Below are 25,100 nucleotides of genomic sequence, written 5' to 3' on the forward strand. Positions count from 1 at the left end.
ATGGCCATGTTAAAAAGGGTACTGTTACACACACACATAAAAACAAGGAAACTGAAAAAGTGACTTGATATATAGGACTATCACCTGTCGTGTTGCTCTACCTGTAAAAAAGGCAACATGCCACCATACAGAAGCCTGCTGCATTGCATAAAAAGAAATTCCTCCAGCTACCATTGTGACAAGCGGTATCGTATCATTGGAGAAAGCCACATACTTCTGAGTGAAGTAAAAATAATGGATCACAGGACATGTCTAAAAATAATAATCAATTAATTATCTGGCTTCCCCAAAAGAGTTTTTTGGATGTATCAATCCAAAAAGAACACAATAATATTTTTTTAGAAAAGAATTTTAATAGTGATTAATTGAATTTAAAAAAGCACCACAAAATGCCTCCCTTAAATGTTTCCCCATATTATTTTTGGAACAGAGATTACAAGGACAACCGACAAATTTCAGAAGAGGTGAATAACCAACAATGTATGAGCTGGGTTTATATATTTTCTTTGTTATGTGAAGGAATATGCAGTTCTAAGTACTAAAATGAATTACTCTAAATATTTAGAATATTTCGGCATGTACAGCTGAAAATGTCAGACATCACTTTGCAATTCAAACCATTCCCTTTTATGCAACTACCACAGATATTAGGCAATGCTTCCAACATCTCTGGGTGCTAATTTTAATAGATATGCTTTGTTTTTCTTATTTGACAATAGACTAAATAAAGAGAAGGGTGCTTTGTGCAAAGCAGATTAGAACATAAGGATCACCTCAAAACAAGAACACCGAGAGCATGAAAGTCAAGTAAAACTTTTTATTAGTTACAGAGCTGCCACTGAAGACAGCATAATTCTTACTATTTAAAATTGCAGGCTATTGTTTTCAGTAGTACTTTACCGGTCAATAAGCCTGATGGATTTCAGAATCCCTCCCCAATAATATGTGGCACCAACACATGTTCTACAGTAACGGCCTTAATCACCTTTTATGAGCAATGGTGTCCCTTTTTGGAGATGAAAACATCTGTGGGTCACATAGAAAACAAAGTTAGGCTTCCAACAGAACCTTATACTCTGCTCTGAAATTCTAGATGACAAAAGCTTTTAATCTTCATAGTTGGGATGACCGTAAAATATTTCCTAGTCACTGCTGGCTTCTAGGAAAACTCATGCATTGTAAAACTGCACACGTTCTCATACATAAGACAGACATCTCAATCTTCTGAGGTACAGAATGATTACACAGTTAATTTTTCAAGCTTTGCCAACAATCCAGTCTTATATGCCCACTGGCATATAAGCAGAAGACTACAGAGGCAAGCAACGACTCAATTTTCAGCAATAAAAAGTGTGAGAAGGGAACATTTAGCTAAACAGTAGTTGCTATTCAAAAAAGAAGAAGAAAGTTAGGGTAGATATTGAATTTCTGTGACTTCTGAATTTAGAATTGAAATTCTGATAGCAATGTTGTAACACAACCACACACACCCCACAACCTTACTTGTTTACATTTAAAGTTCTTTTCCCTGATCTACAACTCTGGTGCACTTCAGTGTACTTTGAACTAGCATACGAGAGTAAGCTTCCCTAGTCACAAACAGCTCCATGTGCCAAAGATTCACACATGAAGGTGCTTCCTTCAGTAAAGTGAACAGGGAATGTCTTGAGCTGATAGGCCCTTGGTTCACATCTTATTTCCTGTGTGTAGAAGCACCTGCTGCATTGAGGACAATAAATATTCCATACAATAATATCCCACATGTCTCCATTGCATGCCAAGTGGTGGTATCATGTGGCCCCTTTATTTTATCAGCTGTGCCAGCTGCCAGTTTGTTTCCGAGTATAACTCAAGGCGCTGGCAATCACATTTCAAGTCCTAAACAGTTTGGGGGCAAGCTACCGGAAGATCAGCTGATGTGGTCCTCTTGTGTGTGCCACTGCCTTCTGAGACACAGGCAGAGGTAGTGTGTGGAAGGTCTTCCCTGTGGCAGAGCCCATTATGTTAATGCCAGCCACAAGAAACTAGGTCACCTTCTTCGTGATCTGTGTTCCATCAGTGTTTGAAGACATTTCTCTGAACACGGAGAACAATGTGCAGAAATGAACAGTTAATCAAGCTATTGCCCTGTCAAACAATACTAGGGAATGTGCAGAGCCTGGTGGCATAAACAGAGTATTTCATACATTGCCCATTCACAAGGCACAGTCTATATTTAGACTCTACATACATTCACCAGTAACTGTGTGAAATTTTCAAAAGCATTACCATCATGGGGCTTATTTTTATTGGACTGCTTATGCTGCTGGTATGTGCACACCTCGTATGAGGTGAAGACACACAATGGCTGGTGTTTTATGTAAATAGTTTAAATAAACACACTCATAACACACTCATAACAACTCCAACAGTTCACTTTTGCATGGAAGAAGTTCCAGGTTCAATAGTTGGCAATAATCTTTTAATTTACCAGGAAGATGATGATTGGGGGGGGGGGGAGAGAGAGACTAGATGGATCAATAGTCTGAGTAGGCATAAGGTAGTTTCATACAGGCATGTGATGGTCTCCTCAAATATGAACCTACCCATGTCTTTAGATAGTTCTCCAAGGTCTTTCTTGAAGTCCTGTCACTACCAGCAGAAGGTGGGTAGTTACCAGCGACAGAACTTTTTCCATCATGGAACCCCCATCTTGGCATTCCCTTTTCAGGGAGGCTCATATACCCCTGGTTTATTCATGACGGTTTCACCTAAGACCTTTTTCCTTAAGAAAGGCGAGCAAATTTCCCAGATAGGTAAAATAATAAAACAAAGCCTGAATAAAACAAACTCAATCCTACGTACCTATTTCAACAGAGGGTAGCGGAACTTAAAGAAGTTTTTAAGTACAAGTGTGGCAGAGCTTGAAAGGATCAAGTTCAAGATGCTGCACTGAGTTGCAGCAACACAAGTCCTTGTTTCTGAGTGCTTTCGTGTGATGTACCTTAACATATTCAGTTAATCTTCATTATTCCAATTTAACATACTGGAAAAATGAGGATGTGGTTTCAAATTACATTTTGTGCAAAGAAACAACATTACTCAGCTTATGGGCCAATACACCACACAGCGAGTGAATTGCACAGCATAGCATGTAAGGTTCGTTACTGTTGAGACGCCTAATTATTTTTCAGTCTATGCACACACCACCATGTAAGTTCTAACTTTAAATTCTTCTGACAACATGCCTTTGAAGTTTATCCACTGCAAAAAAGGAGAGAGACAGAAGAAATAAAAAAAGACAGTCTGACTTGCATCCAAGTGCAGAGATTCAGGCAATGGTGGGTGTTTCTTTTTTTCTTTTATAAAAAAAAATTGCGGCTTGCTTCTCCAATTTAAAACCTCACACAGCGTTGAAAATGCAAAGGCTCTATTAGAAATGTAATTCAAATTAATGAAACACAAACATGGGGAAGACAAAAAATAACTTTAATGTGGGTTTTATAAAGCACAATTTTGACACTCTGGAAGAGAAACACATTATATCGCAACAGAGGAGAGAAAATCCAATCTATGTTAGTTCCCATATAAATCATCCACATACTGTACTGACACCAAGGGGAGAATATACAACTTAAACTATGTTCTAATTCAATCCAGTACTACTGTGTACTACCATCAAAACATTAGAAAACCATATTATATATCCATGCATGCTTAATTAATGAGAAAGTTAGGGGAGTGCAATGATTAAGAAGAAGTTGTAAGGAAGGAAACCTTGATTCAAACCTCATCTCAACCATGCACTCACTTGATTGCATTAGGCAAGCCACCGTCTCAGGCTCCCCACTGAAACAGGGAAATAATACTACTGGCCACTATATAAAACTGCTGTGAGAATTTCTGAGAATCTAGGGGTACAATGCTTTGAATGTGCTACATAAACACAGAGTATTGTAAGTATACATGCAAATGTACATAGGAAGGTTGCCATGGAAATGTCTTAGCTTCTTCAGACCTAAATATTTTTTTCCACAGGCAAGATCTGCAATGTACTAGGGCTCCTGCACACCCAAAAGCATCTCCATTCACTGCAATGCTAGACAATGAAGTGCACATGCCTTTTCCTTGTACATGTAAAGCTGCCCTTGACTTAAGAAAAGAATAAATTGTGAAGTCAATTTAATGACAGAGGAATAAATGGACTGAATGTGCTTATCTGAGGGTCGGCAGAGGTTTGGTGCAGCATATGTATGCACAATTTCTTTTTCCAATTTATTATGCCTTCATTTCCCTGTAATTGCTTCAAAACAGGGATTCAAGGTTTCAAAAAAAAGTGTAATGAAGTTTTTATATCTCGTGGTTGGAAACAAAAGTCTTGAAAAATCATTGTATACAAACAATAACTTAAGATGCACTAGTTTATCAGATTTAGGGGGGAGGTTGAGTTATACATAACAAATATAGAAACAAAATTTTACTCCCAAACTGTCTTCCTGTTCTGACTTACTAACCAATAGGTCACAATGTATATTTCATACTGAGGATATACACCAGTTCCAAAATTAATCACACTGATTTTAAAGATGGAGTTAACTGTCCCCAAATGAAATCCACAAGACCCAGCTTTTGTGGGACTTGCACCCATAGTAACTGCACTGGAGTCAGCCACAGTCAAAACATAATGCTTTTCATATGCGTATTTAAAAGTAACGGAGATGAAGCTGATATAAGCTGCCTTTCATCCAGAACTTCACCAGCCATATTAATGAAGTCCATGTTTACATAAGCAGATATTATGTGCATTAGTTTAATTCTGAGCACACTTTTAGCATGCACCCGAAATGCAGGGGTAAAACTAAACAGGATTAATTCAGATGACCACCGATTTCCCGAATGCTAGGATTAAGTTTAAATTCATATTAAACCTTTTAACCATTAAGACTTGCGGAATGTAACGATGCACTTGTGAAGCAGGGTTTTAAAGGGGCTTAAGTACAGAGGTAAACTCTGGGATTACATTTAAAGTAAAATAAAAGGACAGAGCAAAGTGCATCCAAGCTAAACTTGCTATAAAATAATAAACATAAAGTGTTGAAAGAGGCTTACAGTGCACAGTACTGAGGAATGGAGAAGGGAGGGGGAAAGAGAGCTTGAGACTCAGCAATGAATCAACAGAAGTGCCTCTTTTTAACTACACCCCCTCCCCCCATTAGAGGCATTTTTCTAATTGACACTGAATTAGCATTTACTACCCTACTGCACTCTACGTGGCAAACACTTTAATGGAAACCGCTTGATGGTTTTGGCTCATGGTAGAGGTGTAACAAACAAGATTTAGTGGGCAGAGGGAATGGCAGTGTCACACTGAACAGCACACTGGCTCTCTTCTCTTTACTCATATGGGGAGCTATGCATGGACTGCTTGCCCTTGACCAGTAAATGAGCACCTCTAAAACAATGAATTAATTATGCATTCCCCGTGAGTTTGGAGACTGTGCTTAATATGATTAGTGCTGCTGTCTACCCAACTTAAGTGTTGACGTGTATTTTAAAAACTGAAAGTGGGGTGGGATGTCTTCTGATACCCAGAACATTAATTCTGAAGTCTTCTTAGTGTCTGCATAATAAAAGTGGAGCCTTCTCACAAGTGCCATAAAGGAAACAGGTCAATATACATGCACATGCTCTACTGGTACTGTCTGAGGTTGTTATTCTTCATTTTCATTGAAGACAAAAAGGGGAAAATGAAAGAAATAAAAAGATCCCTCCCCCCCTTCTGCCCCCCAGCAAATGTATAACATTCCAGAACATTACAATAATGAAACCATAGAAAGCAGTTTCCTTAATAACTTGCTCAATATTGCCTTCTTCTTCTTACCCATAATATTCTACCATATTTGACAAGCTAATTTTCAGCTTCCTTTTGCAAATATGCTCTTTTGTGTTTAAACAGTCAGCATTTTCACATTCTCTAGACATGCATAACAATATTTCAAAACTATTTTATTTATGCAATGGATTAAATAGTGCATATGTGCCATGGCAATTTACCTAACAGTACTTAACAGTTTCACAGCCTACGAATCACCAAACTAATTTTACATGTCTATCAAGATGATTGTTTCTAATGTGCATTTCTTTGTAATAAATCTTAACTAAAATGGCTATTCATTTGTTGAAAGTAGCGGTAATGACTCATTGCAGACGAGAAATAACTTTAAAAAATTAGACCAACACAAAAAACCCAACTGGCAAATTTAGCATGAAAAGTAAGGGAAAAAAATCTTTACAGTTGCTATGCCACAAAGGAACCCAAGTCTAAATGCAATTCATCCTGCTTCCTTCTGAAAGCCCATTTGCAATTTCTCACAATTCTTAGAGTAAACCCTTGCTGTTACCACACGATAAGATAAATTTGTAGTGTTGAACTGCGTATTGATGAGAAAGACAGTGTTGATTATAGCTCCTGGAAGACCACCCAGCAAGATAGCCGCATGCAATAACAATTTTTCCTCTTTGTCAACTAATAAGAGCTCATGGCAGGATACAATTGACTGTTGAACACTGAATATAGTTGGGCATTTAAGGCTAGACTCTGTGCCTTTTGCAAGCTTAAAGGAACATATTCATGCTAGCTGTAGTCTGCTTCTATTTACCTTTAAGAAAAATAATCTGCAACACCAGTCACTGTGAAATAATTCGGCTACAAAAACTAGTCATGCAATCTAAAGAACTTTTCTTTAGGAACGTTTCTAATCAGGAAGGGGGGGGGGAAGCAACTTACCTGCTGCTATGAGTTAGGGTGATGATTTCCATGCTAGAAACTCTAGTGTTTAGCAGAGATCTCCACAATCCACAACAACGTATTTCACTTTACCACAATTATACCAGTGATAGTTCATGAAAAGCACTAGATACATTTATGAAAGGCAAAAAGGAAACAGCTATTTCCAGTTACAGCCTGGACTGGCTTAAAGAATCCCATAACCTTCTTGGAGTCTTGGAGCAGATGACACAATAATGGCCTGCTATTTTTACTCGTTGATTTCCCTAAGTATTTTTTTTAAAAAAGAAACAACCCAAAACATTCATATGTTGTAGCTGCATGCTATTTTTCTCTCTTCACGATACCGTGTTTCTCCCCTGCAAGACAGCCACTGAGCTCAGGGCAATAAAACATGCTGCATTCATTGGAGAAAAGCTCTATCTCTTGTCTACAAAGTTGTTTTACTTTTACAGGAGGTGTTCAGAAGAAAGAGTAAGCCTATTTAGCCAGAACTATCAACAGCTATATAACATAAAAGATGAAGAAACCAGCTTTCCTGACAATACCCAGTTTAAGTTGCTTCCTAAAGGACAGGGGCAAGCAAAGGTAGCTATAGTAGTGAGCCTTATCCTCCATACTGGCAGGAATAAACTCTAGAAACATAGAAAATACATCACTGAAAACTCGAGTCAAACACCCACATGGTTCAACTTAATATGGACAGATTAAAGATATTTTGACTAGCTCTGCAGTTAAATTACATGCACCTGTTACAGCAGTATTAGTAGCACCTAGACCTCACTGCAAAAAAAGAACATGCTGGTCTACAGACATTAAACCCATACAGATTGCATTTCAAATGCTTAGCTCTGGAACAGAGCAGATTTATGCATCAATTTCACAGTTTCCTTGGGGTAAACCATTTACATAAAAATAATTCCACCTAATATACCATAAAAACAACATTTCTTAATTTAGACTCTTTACTACAAATTTGTATAATTAACTTTATGATCTGTGTAAAAAAGTGTTTTATCAGCCTCTTGTTTGCTTTATGTATCTGCAGTCTTTCCACAGCCAAGTTATATGAATTAAAAGAGAAAATGCCTGTTACCAGGCTTAATTTTAGATATCAATAAATGCAGTTATTTTATTCCCACACAGATTTCTGGGCAGTCAAATAAAGTAATTAAAATTGAAAAAAGCTAATATCACTGGTATTCCACTTCAAATTTACTTCTCAAATCTATCCGCCATCAGTCATCTATACATAGTTTACTTGCTTTTGTGGAACTATAGTCAAATACAGATATTTAGGAAAAAGGTATTGGTGGCAACCTACCCCTGCACCCAAATCTGTTCTGGCAGGTTTGGAGCACCCCCAAAACAGATGGGGGGGTGCAGGATGAACAAGGAGGAGCTAGGGAAAGGACGTCCAACTGTACAGGCAGAAGTACTTGCACTAACAGAACAACTTCATCAATTACAACCCTTTGCTAACTTTAATTTTATCTTCTTAGTATGCCAACCAAACAACCAACACAGCTAACTAAAGGGTCAATCAGGCCTATTCTGATGTTAACTTGTCTTGCTGCTGACTGTATTATTTTAATGACTGAATTCTATTTTTTTAAATGTATTTTATCTGTAGTGTATATTTTATTAAGTCCATTTTGTATGAAACACTTGTAAACTACTTAGATATTTTTCCTGAAATGTAAAGTGGTATATAAGTTACCTAAATAAATACCTGAGGTTTAAAAATTAAACCTAAATAGAAAGTAAAAGACATTATTTAAAGTATAAAGCACTAGAAAAATAAAAACATTTCTTGTGCAGCTGAAACCCTAGGCATTTTTGTCGTTGCTGAACAGTTCCCAACACCCCAGCAAAACAAAGCAAGATATGAGATCAAGAAATTGCTAAATGTGTGATTGCACAATTTAGTTCATTATGAACTTGCAGATAATAAGGATACCTCAGTTGCAAAAAGGGGAGGGGGGCTGGCTTGCATTAAAACAAATATCACTGAATACAGGCAAGAAATACCCTATGGCTATGATTCAGATAAAGCCCTCAGTCTACCCACTTACAACAACGACACCTGAACTTTTCAGCAGGCAATGGAAGAGAAAGATATTAACAGGCCATCCCATATAATAGAGGGATATTTGCATGAGGTACTAGAATACTGAAGATGGAACTATAGGTCAGTCAAGAGTGAGGGAGACAAAATATATCCATCTCCTTTTCTTATAACAAACCATTGCAAACAGTTCAGCAGCTGGAATTCAGATGCTACATTTATGATTATGTCTAGATTAAGAACATACACTTTATTCCTCTAACCACCACAAACCGGTACAAGAAAGGACAGCATAATTCAACCACGTACAATACGTAAAATGTTAGGAGTCAAACTGATGATTTACTCTGAAGATGCTGCAAGACACATCTGGTAAAGGAAAAAATACTTTTACTAAAGCGCTACTAACAGATGACCGTAGTCTATTAGACTTTTTCTGATAACTTTTACATCTGCCATTAATTTTCACTTGGTTTTATCTGCTCTCCCAACCTGTATCCAATTTCACCTTGGCTTGCATTTTATTGCAGTCCCAATGACAAACCCATCAACTGAAAGCACCAATCATTGCTTAAGAAAGTATACAACTAGCAAGCGTATTGCTTTCCTTTACCTAGTACAAACACAGTAAGTTCAAATGATTTGCACACAATAACCTCAACGGGGTTTTAAAACGCTTCTCTTAAAACATTCAAATATGAGCTGCTTCTTAGAGTATATTGTCTATGCATGGTCCTGAGAAGGGTTGACCAAGTTCGGAAAGGAACGAGACAGAAACTTTTTTGGCATGATGCACTGGGGGCAAGCCTGTAATTTAGGGCTACCTTTTAACAAGGCCCCTTTAAACCTCAGCACTATCCTGAATGGCACTACTTGTAAATATATCTCTGCTGCTCCTTCGACAGAAAATATACCAAACTCTCAAGTATCCATTTAACACCCAAGGGTCCTACCTGTCTTTAAGGAATTTTTATAAAGTGGATGGTGACCCCAGGCTATTTGACTACTTTGTAGTAAGACATCAATGGCATTAGGAGAGATATTCCTTTGATCATGGCACTACATTTTAAAAATCCTGAATATTTCACCCATGCATGTACATTTACACTAAATAAGAAATATGCTACAAAACCACAAATGAACTCCACTGTAGTCTATGTTCCCTTATTAAAGTGGAATCCTTTGATATTTCAGCAATAAAAAAATGCCTTGATTTGCAGAGATACTTCACTGGATAAAGATCCTTCCAGCGTGTGCTTTTCAAAGGAACCGCACAAAATCATTACAAAGTAGAAAACCAAAATACGTAATAATTATTGTGATCAATTAGTAAACCCAAGGAACAGTGGGCATTTTGCAGATGTTAATTCTACCCCCCCCAACCTTCTACTCCAGCAACATAAAAAAATGGAAGAGAATGTCAAAAAACAAAACAAAAACCTATTCTACTGAAGCATTACCAAATTAATCACAGTTACCAGCCATTTCATGTTTGTTTTCTGTTAGGGAGATAGTTTTCTCTTTTAAAATGACTAAACCTTTTTTTAAAAGCCTTGGAAGAGAAACAAAGCTACTTGCTAAGCACTCAAAGAACATGAGGGTGTGAACATCTGTGGGGAAGGATGACGGAGATCCACAGCTAAATCATTAGTTATATTAAGATATGAAGCAGACACCCTAAGAATGGCATAAAATGTAAATGAACTTTGGAGTATAGCCGCTTAATTTGGCAGCTGTTTGACAACTGCAAAATAGAAAATTGACCTCGGACAACTGTATAAATGAAACTATTAAGCCAAAGAATTTCCCATGGAATGATACAATATACAGTACAGTAACTCTTCACATGGGAATAGATAAACGGCAGGCTGGAATTTTTATTGTCTTTGAAGATGCCAGTGTTAAACAGACTTAAATTTCACAAAGAGCAGCTATGTGTTATATTGTCACAATGTTTTAAGAAATGGAACTCAGAGGTACCAAATAATTGTAAAGAAGCATTTGTACCTTGTAGGAATTTTTTTGAGTAAATTCTGGTAAGATTAGAACTTGGTCAGGTAAATTCATACTGAGACATTTAAATCCTGTCATTTCTATAGTTCTGAAATCAGCCCTGGGTACTCAAAGGAATCAAGAGATTGGTTTAGGTGTGCCTTGAAAGTGTCGCCCCAAATTTAATTATACACTTCTTTTGTATCTTCTATCAAGTTAGTGGCTGTCACTGGTCAACAACACAACACTGAAAGTGGCTTACTTAGCATGGACTAATTTGGGATACAATGACTCTCACTTTTCCTGTGAAGGCTAACTACATTGAAACATAAAGACCAATAAGAAGCCAGACTTAGTTCACATAGAAAAATAAGCCTTGCACATGTGATTACTTCATTAATTGCTCTCCATTTTAAGGGTTATGTGGATTGCACCCCATTTTCCTCCAAAAAGGTCATTCCATGTTTCTAGTGTACCTCCCCCCACCAATTCTGTGAGCAGAAAGTGTACACTTCCCCCCTATGAAAGCTAGAAGGTAAATGGCACCTTAAACCTAGGTTATGGGCACAACAACAGAATGTCTAGGCACACTTTTTAATAACAAGAATACAAAGCTGAAAATGAACCACAGCTAAAATATTATGTTCATTTTTCACATGGTCTAGTCCTTCCCCTGCCCACCCCCCGAATATTCTTAAGCAGGTCTCTGCTCCAGTCTTCAGAGAGTAGCTAGAAATGGGGAGGTCCTCCTTTCATTCCATTCTGCAGTTTTAATCTGAAATCTTAGTCGCAGTACTGCGCCCAGAGCTCAGAAACTGCTCGTGCTAATGAAATTCCCTGTCACAAATTGCGCCAAGAACAATGGGAGTTTAAACACTGCCCTTAAGACACATTTTGTGTGTGTAGAAAAGAACATGTGGGAAATGGCCACAAGTTTTTGTATCTCTCTTGCATAAGCACCAGGTTATCCAGCAGAAGCAGTGATGACTCCAACCAAGTCTGCAATCCAAGGCACACTTTTTTAGGAGCTTACTTCTAAGTAAACATGCAAAACACTGTACTCTTACTAATGAGGTTGAGAGTAAAGGCCAAGCCAAGTTTGTGTTCTTATATAAAATCAAGACAACTGAACATGCTTTAGGAAACGTTTTACCCTTCAGACACACGCCACTAGAGCAGATGTGACTAGTCTTAACCATAAAGAAATTTGTAACTTGCTTATGATGAGAAAACCTGTAATGTCAAAGAGTAGACAGCCAGGATTAAGCAGGCTGTCCTCTACCAAGTACATTTAAACTGTCTAAGACTTTAGAGAACTCTTGATGGAAACATCCAGAGAATCATGCTATTTTAACTGCCTAGTTAAAAAGGGCAGATGTTTAGTTGGTGTATAATGTTTTTCTCCCAGTTTTTAATGCAGTCTGGTTGGGCAAAACCATTTCTCAAATATTTTTGTAAAAAGAAGCACTTCCAAATGGACTGTTTTGTCTCCTGTGCTATTTAATAAACAGAGGACTTACTTTCTGAAGCTGCTAATGTACCTTGTAAAAGCTCAGTCCAAAAAAGTTCCCACCTATTTTTTTAAAAAATAAAATAAAATAAAGGATTACGTGAAATGAAGCCCCTTCACTTAACTGAAAAAGCCTCTGCCTGAAATGGGTTGTCATGAGTCTACTGGTAACATTACATACAGCTTGGCTGTAATAAGAAACGAGATGATGTAGAGAAGATAAACAGAAGAGAGACGTTTTGCCTGTGGTACTTCAAAAATGTATAACACTTGTCTTGGCCCTACAGGCATTAATTACCATCTACTCTTTCCTTCTGATGATGCCCAAGCATCCAAGTTGCACATATGTTGCTGCTTCTGTATTAGAAGTCTACATACAAACAATAGTTTTGTGACAGAGCCACTGCTGTACCATTGATGGTCTTAATTCCTATCAAGAATTAATAGACTGAAAACCAACAGTACAGAAACATTTGGTGTTGTCAACTTCCATAACTTCAGAGCAGAAGCATATCCAAAGGGCAACAGCAGCAATAACGGAACAGGAGTGTCATGCTATTCCCTCAGATATTTCATTTATTAAGTGAGAAACCGGTTGTATTACAGTAATATTTTTCTATATTACTGTAAATATTACTATATGTGTTTTTTCCTACAAGATATTATTGATAGGTAGGGGGGCATCTTATTAGTGTATATTTTACTTTTCCCGGAATTGTGAAATAGTCATTTCTGAAAATGGATGAAAAATTTTGCTTTTAATATCATTAAAACCATAAAAATAATAATCAATTCACATCTTGGGTTATCCTTGAGAAAATAGATGAAAGTTATTCCTGGGCTCCAAACATTACATTTAAGGCCCAAAATGCATAGAAATTCCAATTCTGAGGCTATTTAAAGTAAAGTAAGCAGCTTTCCACTAATATTTTCATCACTTAATATTTTGTTGCCATGCAAGAGGCATTCTTAATCTGCAACAGTTCAGGCAGCTACCCTACAAGCTAGAGAACAAAACCTAATCATTCTTGTATTTTAAGAGATAAGTATATTTGGGAATGTAGTGCCACTGCAGATTACACAGGCAGATTAATTTTATTAACTACTAAGTTTTCTCTTTGTCTGATACTATCTCTACATTCCATCACTGCAACCCTTTAATAAGTCTTTGTTCTTCCAGCCATCGGTGCTTCCGGGGGTAAATCTGGCACTGCATCTAAAGGGAGCACCACAACTAAAGTTTTCCTGAAGATCAATCATAAAGGTAAATTGCTTCCCCTCTCCCAACTTTCCATTTTTAAAAAAATAAAAAAAGTTAAGTAAATTGACAACATGCTAGTTTCTCACAGCCTTAACCACATCTGGACAGAGTATAACTTAACCTTGGTTGTAAACCTAATTTAGAATATACTCCACCAAAAAACCACACAGATGAAGAAAGTGTGTGTGTGCATGTTATATTTTAAGACCAGTTTGCAACAAATATCTAGTTCACAAACTACCTTGTGCTGCTTTTCTCATCACTTTATAAGAATCATGAGCTTATGAGAGAGAAATAAACATGAGGGGCAGTGGCTTACAAATTGCAGCAACAGCAAAGTCAAAAAGTGTCAGCGATGACTGAAGTTGCTGGAGCTAAGATCTATGACCCACACTTATATACACTGCAAGACAACACTCTGTGGTGGCCCCTCATCTGTGGAACTCTCCCCCAAAGGAGATACAGTGGTGCCTCGCAAGACGAAAAGAATTCGTTCCGCGAGTCTTTTCGTATTGCGATGTTTTTCGTCTTGTGAAGCACGGTCCGTCGCAACTGCGCCTCTTCAAGCGGCTTTAAAAAAAAGCGCAAGACGTTTCCGTCTTGTGAAGCAAGCTCATAGGGAAATTCGTCTAGCGAAGCAACGCAAAAACGGAAAACCCTTTCGTCTAGCGAGTTTTTCGTCTTGCGAGGCATTCGTCTTGCGGGGCACCACTGTACCGTTGTCTTCCTCTTCAAAGACCTTTTGGCATCACCTGAAGATGCATCTTTCCCTGAGGGTATTTGGGTGTGGAGATTAGTGATCTCTATTTTTATGCCTGCTGTTGAACTGCTATATGGTTGTATATATATGCTGTTAGTTTTTCACCATGTTATTGTGTGTGGTGTGGGTCAGAATTTTGTTGGGGTTTGTATGCTGTATGCTGTCCTGGGACTCTATGGAATGAAAGACTGGCTAAAAGTGAAATAAGCAATCTCATATAAGTGAGTAGAAAGTACAGTCAAAAGGTTCACTCATGTGAACCTGCTCTGCTCAAACACCTTAGAATAAAGTTTACCATCAAATCTGTTGCTGTCTAATTAGCATATTTCAATTATTATACCAAAACTGTTTTGTCTATGTATTGATCTTGGGTACTTGTGAATCCAGACCCTTATGAATAAAGTTAATTGAACAAATGGTACAGGAATAAGAATAACATACAAAATGTGGCCTAAGGGCTAGGAAGCATAACCCGACATTGGACTCCAGCTCCTTATTAAAAATGTGCTCCAGACTCTATGCTGGTTGGTATGAGATTTTAACCAAGTCTGGAACTATGAATTTATGAGACAGCCATTATCCAAAGTTAAAGTTCTAGAAACAAACAGCCAATGAAACATCTACTGGCAGTATTGTTAAATGAAAGAGTTCCCACCAGATTAGAAGGAGGTAAGAAGGTAAATCAGAAATCAATTACTAGCAAAATAAAAAATGATGTAGTCATGTAACATCTACATGAAACTGCTGAGTGGGATTATCCAGAATGTGTATGTAGCTTGGGGTTCTTTCTGGATCCTTTGCTGTCGCTTGAGGCTCTGGTGGCCTCAGTGCGGCAGAGTGCCTTCCATCAGCTTCTGCTGGTGGCCCTTCTGTAACCCATCTGGACAGGGGTAGCCTAACCTCTGTTGCCTATGCACTGCAAACCTCTAGGTTAGATTAATGCAACACATTATATGTAGAGCTGTCTCTGAAGACAGTTCTGGGCCCAATTCAAAGTTCTGGTTTTGACCTGTAAAGCTTTAAATGACTCAGGACCGCAATACCTCAAGGACACCGTCTCCCCATATGAACTGACACAGACGCTGTGATCATCATCATAGGCCCTTCTTTGTGTGCCTCCTCGATGAGAGATCTTGGAAGGTGGCTCCCTGTTAATGGAATGCTCTCCCCAGGGAGGCTTGCCTGGTGCCTTCATTATATATATTTAGGTGCAGGCGAAAACATTGCTCTTCAACCAGCTGTTTGGCTGATTAACATTCCATGGCATTTAAAATATGCTTGTGGGAGGGGGATTATTGGTTTGTTTTTGTTTTATTATGTATTTTGTCTCCTTATTTTGTACTTTTCTGTTATGTCCCATCTTCACGTGTCTCAGACAATCCTTAATTTAAAGGGGGGAATCTTCTATTAATTATTGTACAAAAGTTAAGGGCAAGTTGTTCCCATATTAGCTGCATTCTGATCTTCTTCTGATTGATGTTTATTATGAGGGGAGAATTTTGCTTTACATTGTTTCTTACAAAATCAAAATTTTGTTGGAAGTTTTGTAATGCGAACACGAAATCACCTGTATACGCACATGCGCACGCACAATGGGCTTTCTAAGTTAATGCAGGAGGCTGCTCTCAGCTACAGTATTTTAAGAGGGTCTCTGCAGTGAGTTATCAGAGCCTCTTTTTTAAAATTATATAGGAATGCATCTCCCTTTGTGCATATAGACACTATCAAGCAATGCTAAAACAGCAGTGTGGGTATAAATAGCAGAAAAATATGATGCAGTCCCACTTTACATCTCTGTTGCATACAGTGCTTTGTTATGAAGCAGGTAAGTTAGGCTTTTGTCACCCTGACTCATACCAGAAATGTTTGCCAGTACACACTCAAAACTCTCAGCAGCCATGCCGTCTCCAAAGTATACTTGGGATTCACAGGATTACAAGCATGAATGTTGCTCCACATTGACATGCTTCATATTTATAAATAAGCATGACTAAATGAAACAATTTGTGAAAAGGAAAATAACTTGTTACTTTCTCCAGTTTGTTTCTACAGCTATTTTTTTCATCCTTGCCAGGACATTTAATTCAAAATATAATGCATGCACACAACACAAATGCTTGCAAAGGTTTCCCTCCTCCCTTGGTTATGCTTATTATCTGAGACACTCTCCTAACAACGGCACCCACTAATTTATAACATTCTTCCCAAGATCCTTTATCAAGTTTCAGCCACAGGTCAAATAATTTATGCTTTAGAAAGATGATCTCTGCATTTAAAATTTATTGTACTTGTGGAGGTTGGGTCTCTAAGTGCTCATCATTTTCGCAGCTCATGAAATAATACCATCACTGGTCAAACTATTCGTCTTCAGTATTGAGGATTTCTTGATGCTCACCGATTTAGCGGAGTTACAATTATGAATCATTGGACTAGCCATAACTTATGATCCTCACAGTAACCACTAATGAAGGTTGCCAAGCAGTTAAAATATCAAAGCAGCATATATCAGAACATTTTTGAGCACGGAGATAGACTTCCAGTGTTGCACTTCTCCTATATTTATTATATACTGTAAATTACATCATTGGCTGCCTCCTACACTGACAGCCTTGCACTCCAGAGCTTAAACACCAGGTTTTAATAACCACCACTTGGCAATCTTTTGATCATCAGAGGAAGATGAAAGGAAGCGCTGCCTGCTGCAGGCCGTCTGCTCAGTCAAAACAAAAGGAAACTTCAGAGAAAGACAGACAGAGATGCATCAGGTGTTAATCTCAAATGAACTATACAGAAGTCAAGCACATTGGCTCTCCATTCTCTATTAATTTCAAAAAATTCCAGGCAGCTACAAGTTGTCTCACCATGCCATACACAGGAGAAAAAGCACTTCCTGTGTGTGTGTGTGTGTGTGTGTGTGTGAGAGAGAGAGAGAGAGAGAGAGAGCGCACACTGCTCAGAATCTCACAGAAGAGTTTCTCTAAACTAAATGAATCCAGTATTCAGATGTTTGTGGTTGTTCAAACCTTGTCTTAAAGCTTTTTCCCCCCTTACAAAGGAAGTAAAGGCAGTGAAGAACATGCTCCTTCTACGTTCTGTTGAAGACAGAAGGCAGTGAGCCGACCTGCTCCCTCCTAATTAATACAATGTGGTTAGCTGTGTGGACTGTGCATTCCAACACTCCAGCCGGTATGGACTGATAAGGCTTGTGACCAACAGGAAGCCCCATCAGTTTTCACTGGTTTCTTGCTTTGCTGGCACCCCTCCCGCAGGAAACCAAAACCACACCATGCGCCCACATAACTCAGATCTCTTTCTCTCTGGTCTGGCAGGTGGCCAGAGGCAAAACCAAGAACAAGCACCACTAACTGAATAGCCTCCCTTTGTCTTTCTAAGCTTCAACTAGGTGAAGTTCAGGAAGACTCATCATGTCAAAATATTAAAATCCTGGTATTCATTCCTAACCTGGTCATCTGCAGTTGAGAATAAACTGAACAGATAAACAGAACAGATCCATTTCACGATTAATGGACTTCAGTCCAATGACTTCAATGGGCCTGCTCCAAGTCTGCAATTGGATCTTGCCCAGCGTAAACATAGGAAAAATCTTACATAGCTTTTTCACATGTATCCAGGCATAAGAATCACTGTCCTTCAACTGAAGCTAGCCTAACAGACAGCAAAAAACAAAATTAAACTATAGAATGAAACAAATGTCAAGAGCTCAACACCACAGTAGCCAAGAACACCACCACCACACTTTCCTGTAGGAAAGAGATGCATGGAGCTTACCAGTTTGGCTAAGGAAGTGCTCCAGAGAAGGGAATTGGAACGAGCGCCACTTTGGCCCTGTATGGTGTCTCAGCAAACCATCTCCAGCTGTCCTGCCAAAGTTGGAACTAAGATGACTGCACAACCTCCAGGATGAACCCTACACACTTCTGCAGCATCACGATTAGAGTATAACTGGGGCTCACTAGAGGGAAATGACACAGTTGTCATGGTGATCAAAATGTGGAAGCCTACATCTAAGCTAACATCTAGATCAAAACCAACACTCTGTGATAAATGAAATGGAATCTGAGGTATTGTTTCAAAACTGGAAAATATCCATTTCTGCCTATGTTTCTGTGTTTCGCACTAATTGTAGTTTCCAAATGGTCCTCAACAGGGCTTTTTTTAATAGAAAATGAGGTTCCAGAACTCTCCTTTTTTATAGGGGGAGCACCCACCCGAAGTTGTTGAGCTTTCTTTAGGGGGAGCACCCGCTTGACCCAAAGCCGCAGGGAAAATTTTAAAACTTTTGCCACCAACCTACGCCACCATCGCATCACTGAAATTGCCCTGCCACCCACCGCCCCTGCCACACAGCCCCGAGCGCCGTGCAGGGGAGTGAGACCACCACACTACAGAGCTGCCGGAACACAACTAAGAGGTGCTAGAACTCAGTTCCAGTGGGTTCCAGCTGAAAACCCACTGGTCCTCAAAGGGAAGCCCAGGTACAATGCATTTTAGAGCTGCCAGTGCATGGAGAGCTAGGCTAGGCTAGGCACAACCACCCATCTTCTGGCTTTTCTTTATTAATTTTAAGAAAGGTTTATAAGAACAAAAATTAGCAAGCATTTTACATCAAATGCCAGAAGTACAGCTATTGCAGATGTGCAATACAATTATCTGAGGCAAACATTCCCCTTCCTGCCCCCCACAAATCAGAAGGGGTTAGTATATCATCACTTTTGATTTGTTCTCTTTCCCTGTGTGTTGTTTTCTTTAATTTCCACTGTAAGTTTTAGAAGTTCAATACAAGATATGCAATTCCATCTGCTTCTTTCTCAAGGTACTATCACTCAAACCTAACCACAGCAGTTTATCTTTCAGCTACTAAATTCAAACCATTTTAAACATCCTGCTTTCATCTGTACAATCTTCTCCCACTTTGAACCATTCCACAGTCTCAGAAGAATGCACTTGACTTCTAAGAAGAACATGCAATCTTTCAATATTTCAATGTTGTACGTTTTGTTGTAAACAACACTACACGTTTTATCTGCATGGCAGTGCCATAAATCAATCTCTGAACTCCAAAAAAAGATATTCTTTCTACATAAAGATCTGACACTACAAAAGCTTGATTTTCAGTTTTCATAAGGAGATCAGAAAACAGGTTTACAACCCTAAAATGGGTATTGAACTAAAGTAAAAGCAGGTTAGGTAAAGCGACTGAGACTGAGGAAAACATAATTTGCCTCCAGGATCACATCACAGGGTGGGATTTCCATCCCTCCCTACTTGTTTAATAAAACAGAAATGGGCAATTAATCATTGGGATTTCTCTCCTATTCTACCCGCCCGCCCCCCCCGGACTTGAGGGTGGTGCATTATATCACACATATACAAATCTTGTAGCTCAACAAGCCTTTTGTTCAAGACTTTGGTGGAGCTCAGCTTGTTAGAGTGTGGTGCCGATAATGCCAAGGTTGCAGGTTCAATCCCTGTATGGGACAACTGCATATTCCTGCATGGCAGGGGGCTGGACTAGATGATGCTCAGTGTCTCTTCCAACTCTACAATTCTACGATTCTACGACTTTGTATTTGTCACTTGTTCAGTGATGTCGCCTCCACCTGGCTTGATGCAAGAAGGACCTCCTGCAACTATACTGCATCACCATAGTTGCAAATTCTGATATTATGTCATGTGTAGTTTGGCTCTTTTGTGATGCCGACATCACACGAAAGTAATCTGTCACTCAGCCTCAGTAACAACCAGTAACCTACTCCACAGGTATATCTTGAGAGAAAGCACAAAAACTATAAATGCTCACATACATTAAGTAGAACAGAAGCATTGCCACCTGACCCCACACCACTCACCATTCCCCCCTCTACTTCTTTCCCCCTTTCCTTCCTAATGTAACACTAATGTCTCACAACAAATGAAATTAATCTGTAGAAAACGCAACTGGAAAAAGAGACATTGCACATACTTTTGTAAACTAAGAAATATGTTTTTTTTAAAAAAACTATACAGTGGTACCTCAGGTTAAGAACTTAATTCGTTCTGGAGGTCCGTTCTTAACCTGAAGCACCACTTTAGCTAATGGGGCCTCCTGCTGCCACCGCGCCGCTGCTGCGCGATTTCTGTTCTCATCCTGAAGCAAAGTTCTTAACCCGAGGTACTATTTCTGGGTTAGTGAAGTCTGTATCCTGAAGTGTCTGTAACCTGAAGCGTCTGTAACCTGAGATATCACTGTACAGTGGAACCTTGTGTTACATACCGTCCTCCTTGCAAACGCTTCGGGTTACGAGCTACGCTAAACCGGAAGTAGATGCTCCTGGTTGTGAACTTTGCCCCGAGATGCGAGCGGAAGTTACGTGCTGGCAGCGCAGCAGGAGCGGGAGGCGCCATTAGTGAAAGCGTGCCTCAGGTTATGAACGGTTTCGGCTTAAGAACAGACCTCCAGAACGAATTAAGTTCGAAACCGGAGCTACCACTGTAAAGGCTCTGTGAGCTCTGCCCTATACTACTACTAAAAGCCAGTTCTATTTCTCTGTAACATCTGAATCAGGAGAGGCCATGCAAGCCCTGGACCAGTGCCTGGATTCAGTGGTTGAATGACAGCCAATGAACCAACCTCTAAAGATGGACTTGCTGTGGGTAGGTAGTTCCCGAGTCCAGAAAATTAGTCCACTCCTTGCTTTGGATGGGGTCATGCTCTCACTGAAAGAGCAGGCTCATAATCTGGGAGCACTTCTGGATCTATATCTGTCACTAGAGGCCTTGGTGGCTAGGAGTGCATTTTACCAGCTTGGGTTGGTAAGACAGCTCCAGCCATTTGTGTATCAGGATAGCCTGACCACTGTTGGCTCATAACTCCAGATGGAATTACTGCAATGTGCTTATGTGTGGCTGCCCTAGGAGCTGCAACTAGTGCAAAAGGTGGCAGCTTGATCACTCAGTAGGCTGGAATATCACAATCAGATTACACCACTGCTGAAAGAATTGCACTGGCTGCGAATTAGCTACCAGGCTAGGTTCAAGGTGCTGTACTGGACTAAAAAGCCTTATGCAGCATGAGTACAGGGTACCAAAAAGATAATCTCATCCCCTACATACCCAGCTGACCACTATATTCTGCAGGAGGGCATCCAGCTGATACAAACCTATCCAAAGGTCCATTCCACACGATCTCAGAATTGCACCTTTAGCATGGCAGTACCTACCCTTTGAAATTCCCTCCCATTAGATGGCAGAAGCACCTTATTCATATAACAATAAACCATAGTTTCAAGAATATACACCTGAATTTTCCTCAGTTCCCCCAACCCAGCACTGTGTCTATTTTGTTTATTTTTACTACCGCTGCCAAAATAGGTGGAGTCCTTGGGAGCCAGAAATACTGCTTGCACCCCGACTGCCGATTTTATACCATCAAAAGTAGCACCACTTTGACAAGGCTTTAATGCTGTCTTAACTCGTGTTCCCAAATAAACATGTTATGCTTGATGTTCATATTTTGATCTATCATCACACAGGAATTGCAAAAATGAGTAACTTTGTATATTCATAGCACTGAGCTGTGAAGGCAAGATAATGATGAAGCACCAACCTGGTTGATGGAATTAGCAGCGCAGGACGATAGGCCTGTTCCAAGGGAGGCAAGCAGGAAACAAGTTAGGTCAAACGGTACAGGTGCCATTGCAAATCCAGCTGAGGCAGTACTTACAACCAGGGCTGTAATGCAAACACACACTTTAGTACCAACATGTTAATAAAATATATCACTTATAGAGTTTTGCAGCTGGAACCACTGTATATCAATTACAATATTATAAAGACAACTTCATCACAGACAACTTTGAGGTTTTCCAGCTCTGAGTCATCCTTACTCTTTTTGATAATACTGCCATGAAAACAGTGTCTTCCCCCCTGCCTCATGATTAAAACAGGGGAAACAGAAGAAGCTGCTCCTGCTCTCAAAAATATGAGGGTGTGTTCCCACGTTGGCACATAGTAGTATGCTCTCTGCATGTGGCCTTTAGCAACTTGCCTAGGGTGAGTATCCATTTCACCAAGCAACTAGGCATATTCCCATAACCAGGAAGCTAAAGTCACATGTGCAACCACTATCACACTACTTCAGCTCTCTCTTCCACCCTTCTAGCCTTATGACAGTTAAAAAACAGCATAATGAAAAAATTAAGGCTGAAATTAAATAAAGGAAAGATGGAGGTGGAGAGGTAAGTCAATGGTGGTGCCAGAAAAAAAATATCACAAACGACATATTTTGCTGCCTTCCTATTTGAGTTCTGTCAGAAACACTGGGTTTCCATTAGTAAAGGTAAATGCCTTCCTTTAAATTCTGACAAGAAGTTTTAATTAAATTTATCAGAGCGAATACTCAAAATCTATTTATTTTAACAAAACACCAGTTCATTTATAGAAGGAGGGAGGGGGAGCTGTCTGTATGGCATTATCATTACAATGACCCTCAAAGAAGTTCTAACATACTGTAGCCAGTGTTCTAATTAAAGTCCCCATTGATTTCTCCAGATTAATTTCAGGCAGTCATTTCATTGCGACTTATCAGGATCTCATTAAAAGCAGCTGCACTACATTCTCATTTATCCAACTGGAATAGATATTTCTGTAAGCTTGCCCAGTATCCCACACTCATAAAACAAAGTTTATGCTGTCAAGTGCATCATCAGGGCCTTGGCTAAAGCAAGCTTTAAGTGCACGCCTCAAATTCCGACCTAGAGACCTTCATCTATGCCTTTCTAACTTTTAGAGCTGCCTACTATAAAGTAGAGTGGGTGGGGAGGTAAAACTCTGGGTGATTTGAAATAGATCAGCAAAGATTTCAAACTTCTAACATTGTTGTTTGATGGCAACAAAATGACTCTTCCCACCAAACCCTACATTTTACTGCTCAAATGAAAACTGGAGTTGGGGCAGAAGTTAATTTTGTATGAAGAACTGTGATCTCAGTTCAGTTATTGTATTCAAAACAAAATCATTGGTTCAGAATTCTTTAATTCTTTCTTAGTCCTCCCTTAAGTGCATTAGCTTCATTGCTGAGCCCAGGTAGAGGTCCTGGTTTTGGCCCATGACATCTTAAAACAGCTTGAGAACTCGGTACCTAATGGAATGCATCCTTCCATATTTACCTATCCATACCCTAAGGATAGGGTGGGGCAGCTAGAGACGTTGCTGGATTGCCTGTGCAATCAGGTTACCCTTGAGGAAATTGATCCCTACAGCAAAAAGGACTGAAGTCACCACCCATCAGCTAATGGGTGGCAACTTCAGGAGTGCTTGGGGAACTTGATCACACAGCCAATACCTGCAAAAAGCAGCTACATCTAGATGTAAAAGTGGCTGCACCTTTCCCATTGACTCCAAACTTTAAAGGAAAAGAGTCTGCAGATTGCACATTGACAGCTAATGTTAAATGTGAATGACAAACATACTCACATTCTACTAGTTTGTCATATACTGTACACTAAAAATATATATATCTATATATGCCCATCTCAAGGTTGCTTATGACTTTCCAATAGTGGCAATAAAATAAAAACCCAAACTCTTAGAACATTTAAAATATAGAAAATTAAATTTTAATCCCAGCCTTTTTCATTTGAGCTTTTAAAATGAAATCCCTACGCTTCAGAACTTCTATGCTAAAACTAAGCTGCAGAAAAAGGTGTGTTTCTTATTTAATTTGTGGGGGAGGAATTTGATCATATTACTGCAGGTTTTAATATTTCCCCAAGGAAAGCTACCATTCTCCTAAAGCGCTTGGCATGAATGTTTTTCTCCTTACATTCTCACACTTTGTTCACTGAAACACTAAATATAAGAGTAATGCTAGTGGTAGGAGACTCACCAATTTGTTTACTTAGTAAGCCTAGATTTGTTTGGAGTAGTTATATATGTTTCATTAGAGGTTACAGCATGAACATTAAAAAGAGGCTAAGTACTTAAAGCATTCTTGCATTTAACAGTAATTTGAAACAAATGTTCGTAACACTTCTTGCAGAAACTAAGCAGGAGCCCTAAAAATAAAGCAGATTGTGATACTATGTTATATCAGAGAACTTTTGGAGGAAGAGAGGCTGAAGTGCGAACTCTTTTATTTTGCTTCCTCTGTGCATCAAGAAAAATAATTCTTTATGAAACTACAATATGGTATCTATCAAGAATCTGTAAAATCTATGGAATACATTTGGTGGAATGTGCACCACTGCAAAGTCTAGGAGTACTATATTGTATTCTTGGTAGGAGAACAACAACTAAAATTAGAGCCGCCTAGAAAACCAAACGTTTTGTAACCAGTATTAGGGAACGAAATAAGATAATGAGTTTTTTATTAAAACGTCTAGGAGATTTAAATGTTTAAGAACTAATTTCTGCTCTCAGTAACTTAATTAAATAAAGAAGCATTCTATCAATGAAGCAAAATATAAGCCGATGCTTATTCTCTATTCAGACTTTACAGTACTTGGTATAAATAACCCAAATTCCTAAAAAGTGAACATACAATATTCCCAAGCTTCAGAACAATTACTTCTTTTGAATGTTCACTTGTCCTTAGGCACCACGGGAAAACCTTCCTCTTCAACCAGGCCATTGGGTATTAAAACAATATATGGCCTTTTAATGGTGTTGGGGGGGGGAGTGTATTTATTTCTGTTTTTGTTATGTTTTGCATTTTGGTTTTGTGTGTTGCAAACTGCCCTGCGA

General features: G+C 39.0%; 1 protein-coding gene across 1 annotated transcript in view; it reads right to left on the reverse strand.

Annotated features, from left to right (window-relative positions):
• The window catches only part of COX10 (cytochrome c oxidase assembly factor heme A:farnesyltransferase COX10), a 93,520-nt gene that overhangs the window by 62,863 nt on the left and 5,557 nt on the right, over nt 1-25,100 (reverse strand). The window contains exon 4 of the mRNA XM_081183862.1: nt 21,964-22,088. Within this exon, the coding sequence (XP_081039988.1) occupies nt 21,964-22,088 (125 nt within the window). The remainder of the gene's footprint in view (nt 1-21,963; nt 22,089-25,100) is intronic.

This window comes from Podarcis bocagei, assembly GCF_964188305.1.
Source record: "Podarcis bocagei genome assembly, chromosome: 2".
Classification (NCBI taxonomy): domain Eukaryota; kingdom Metazoa; phylum Chordata; class Lepidosauria; order Squamata; family Lacertidae; genus Podarcis; species Podarcis bocagei.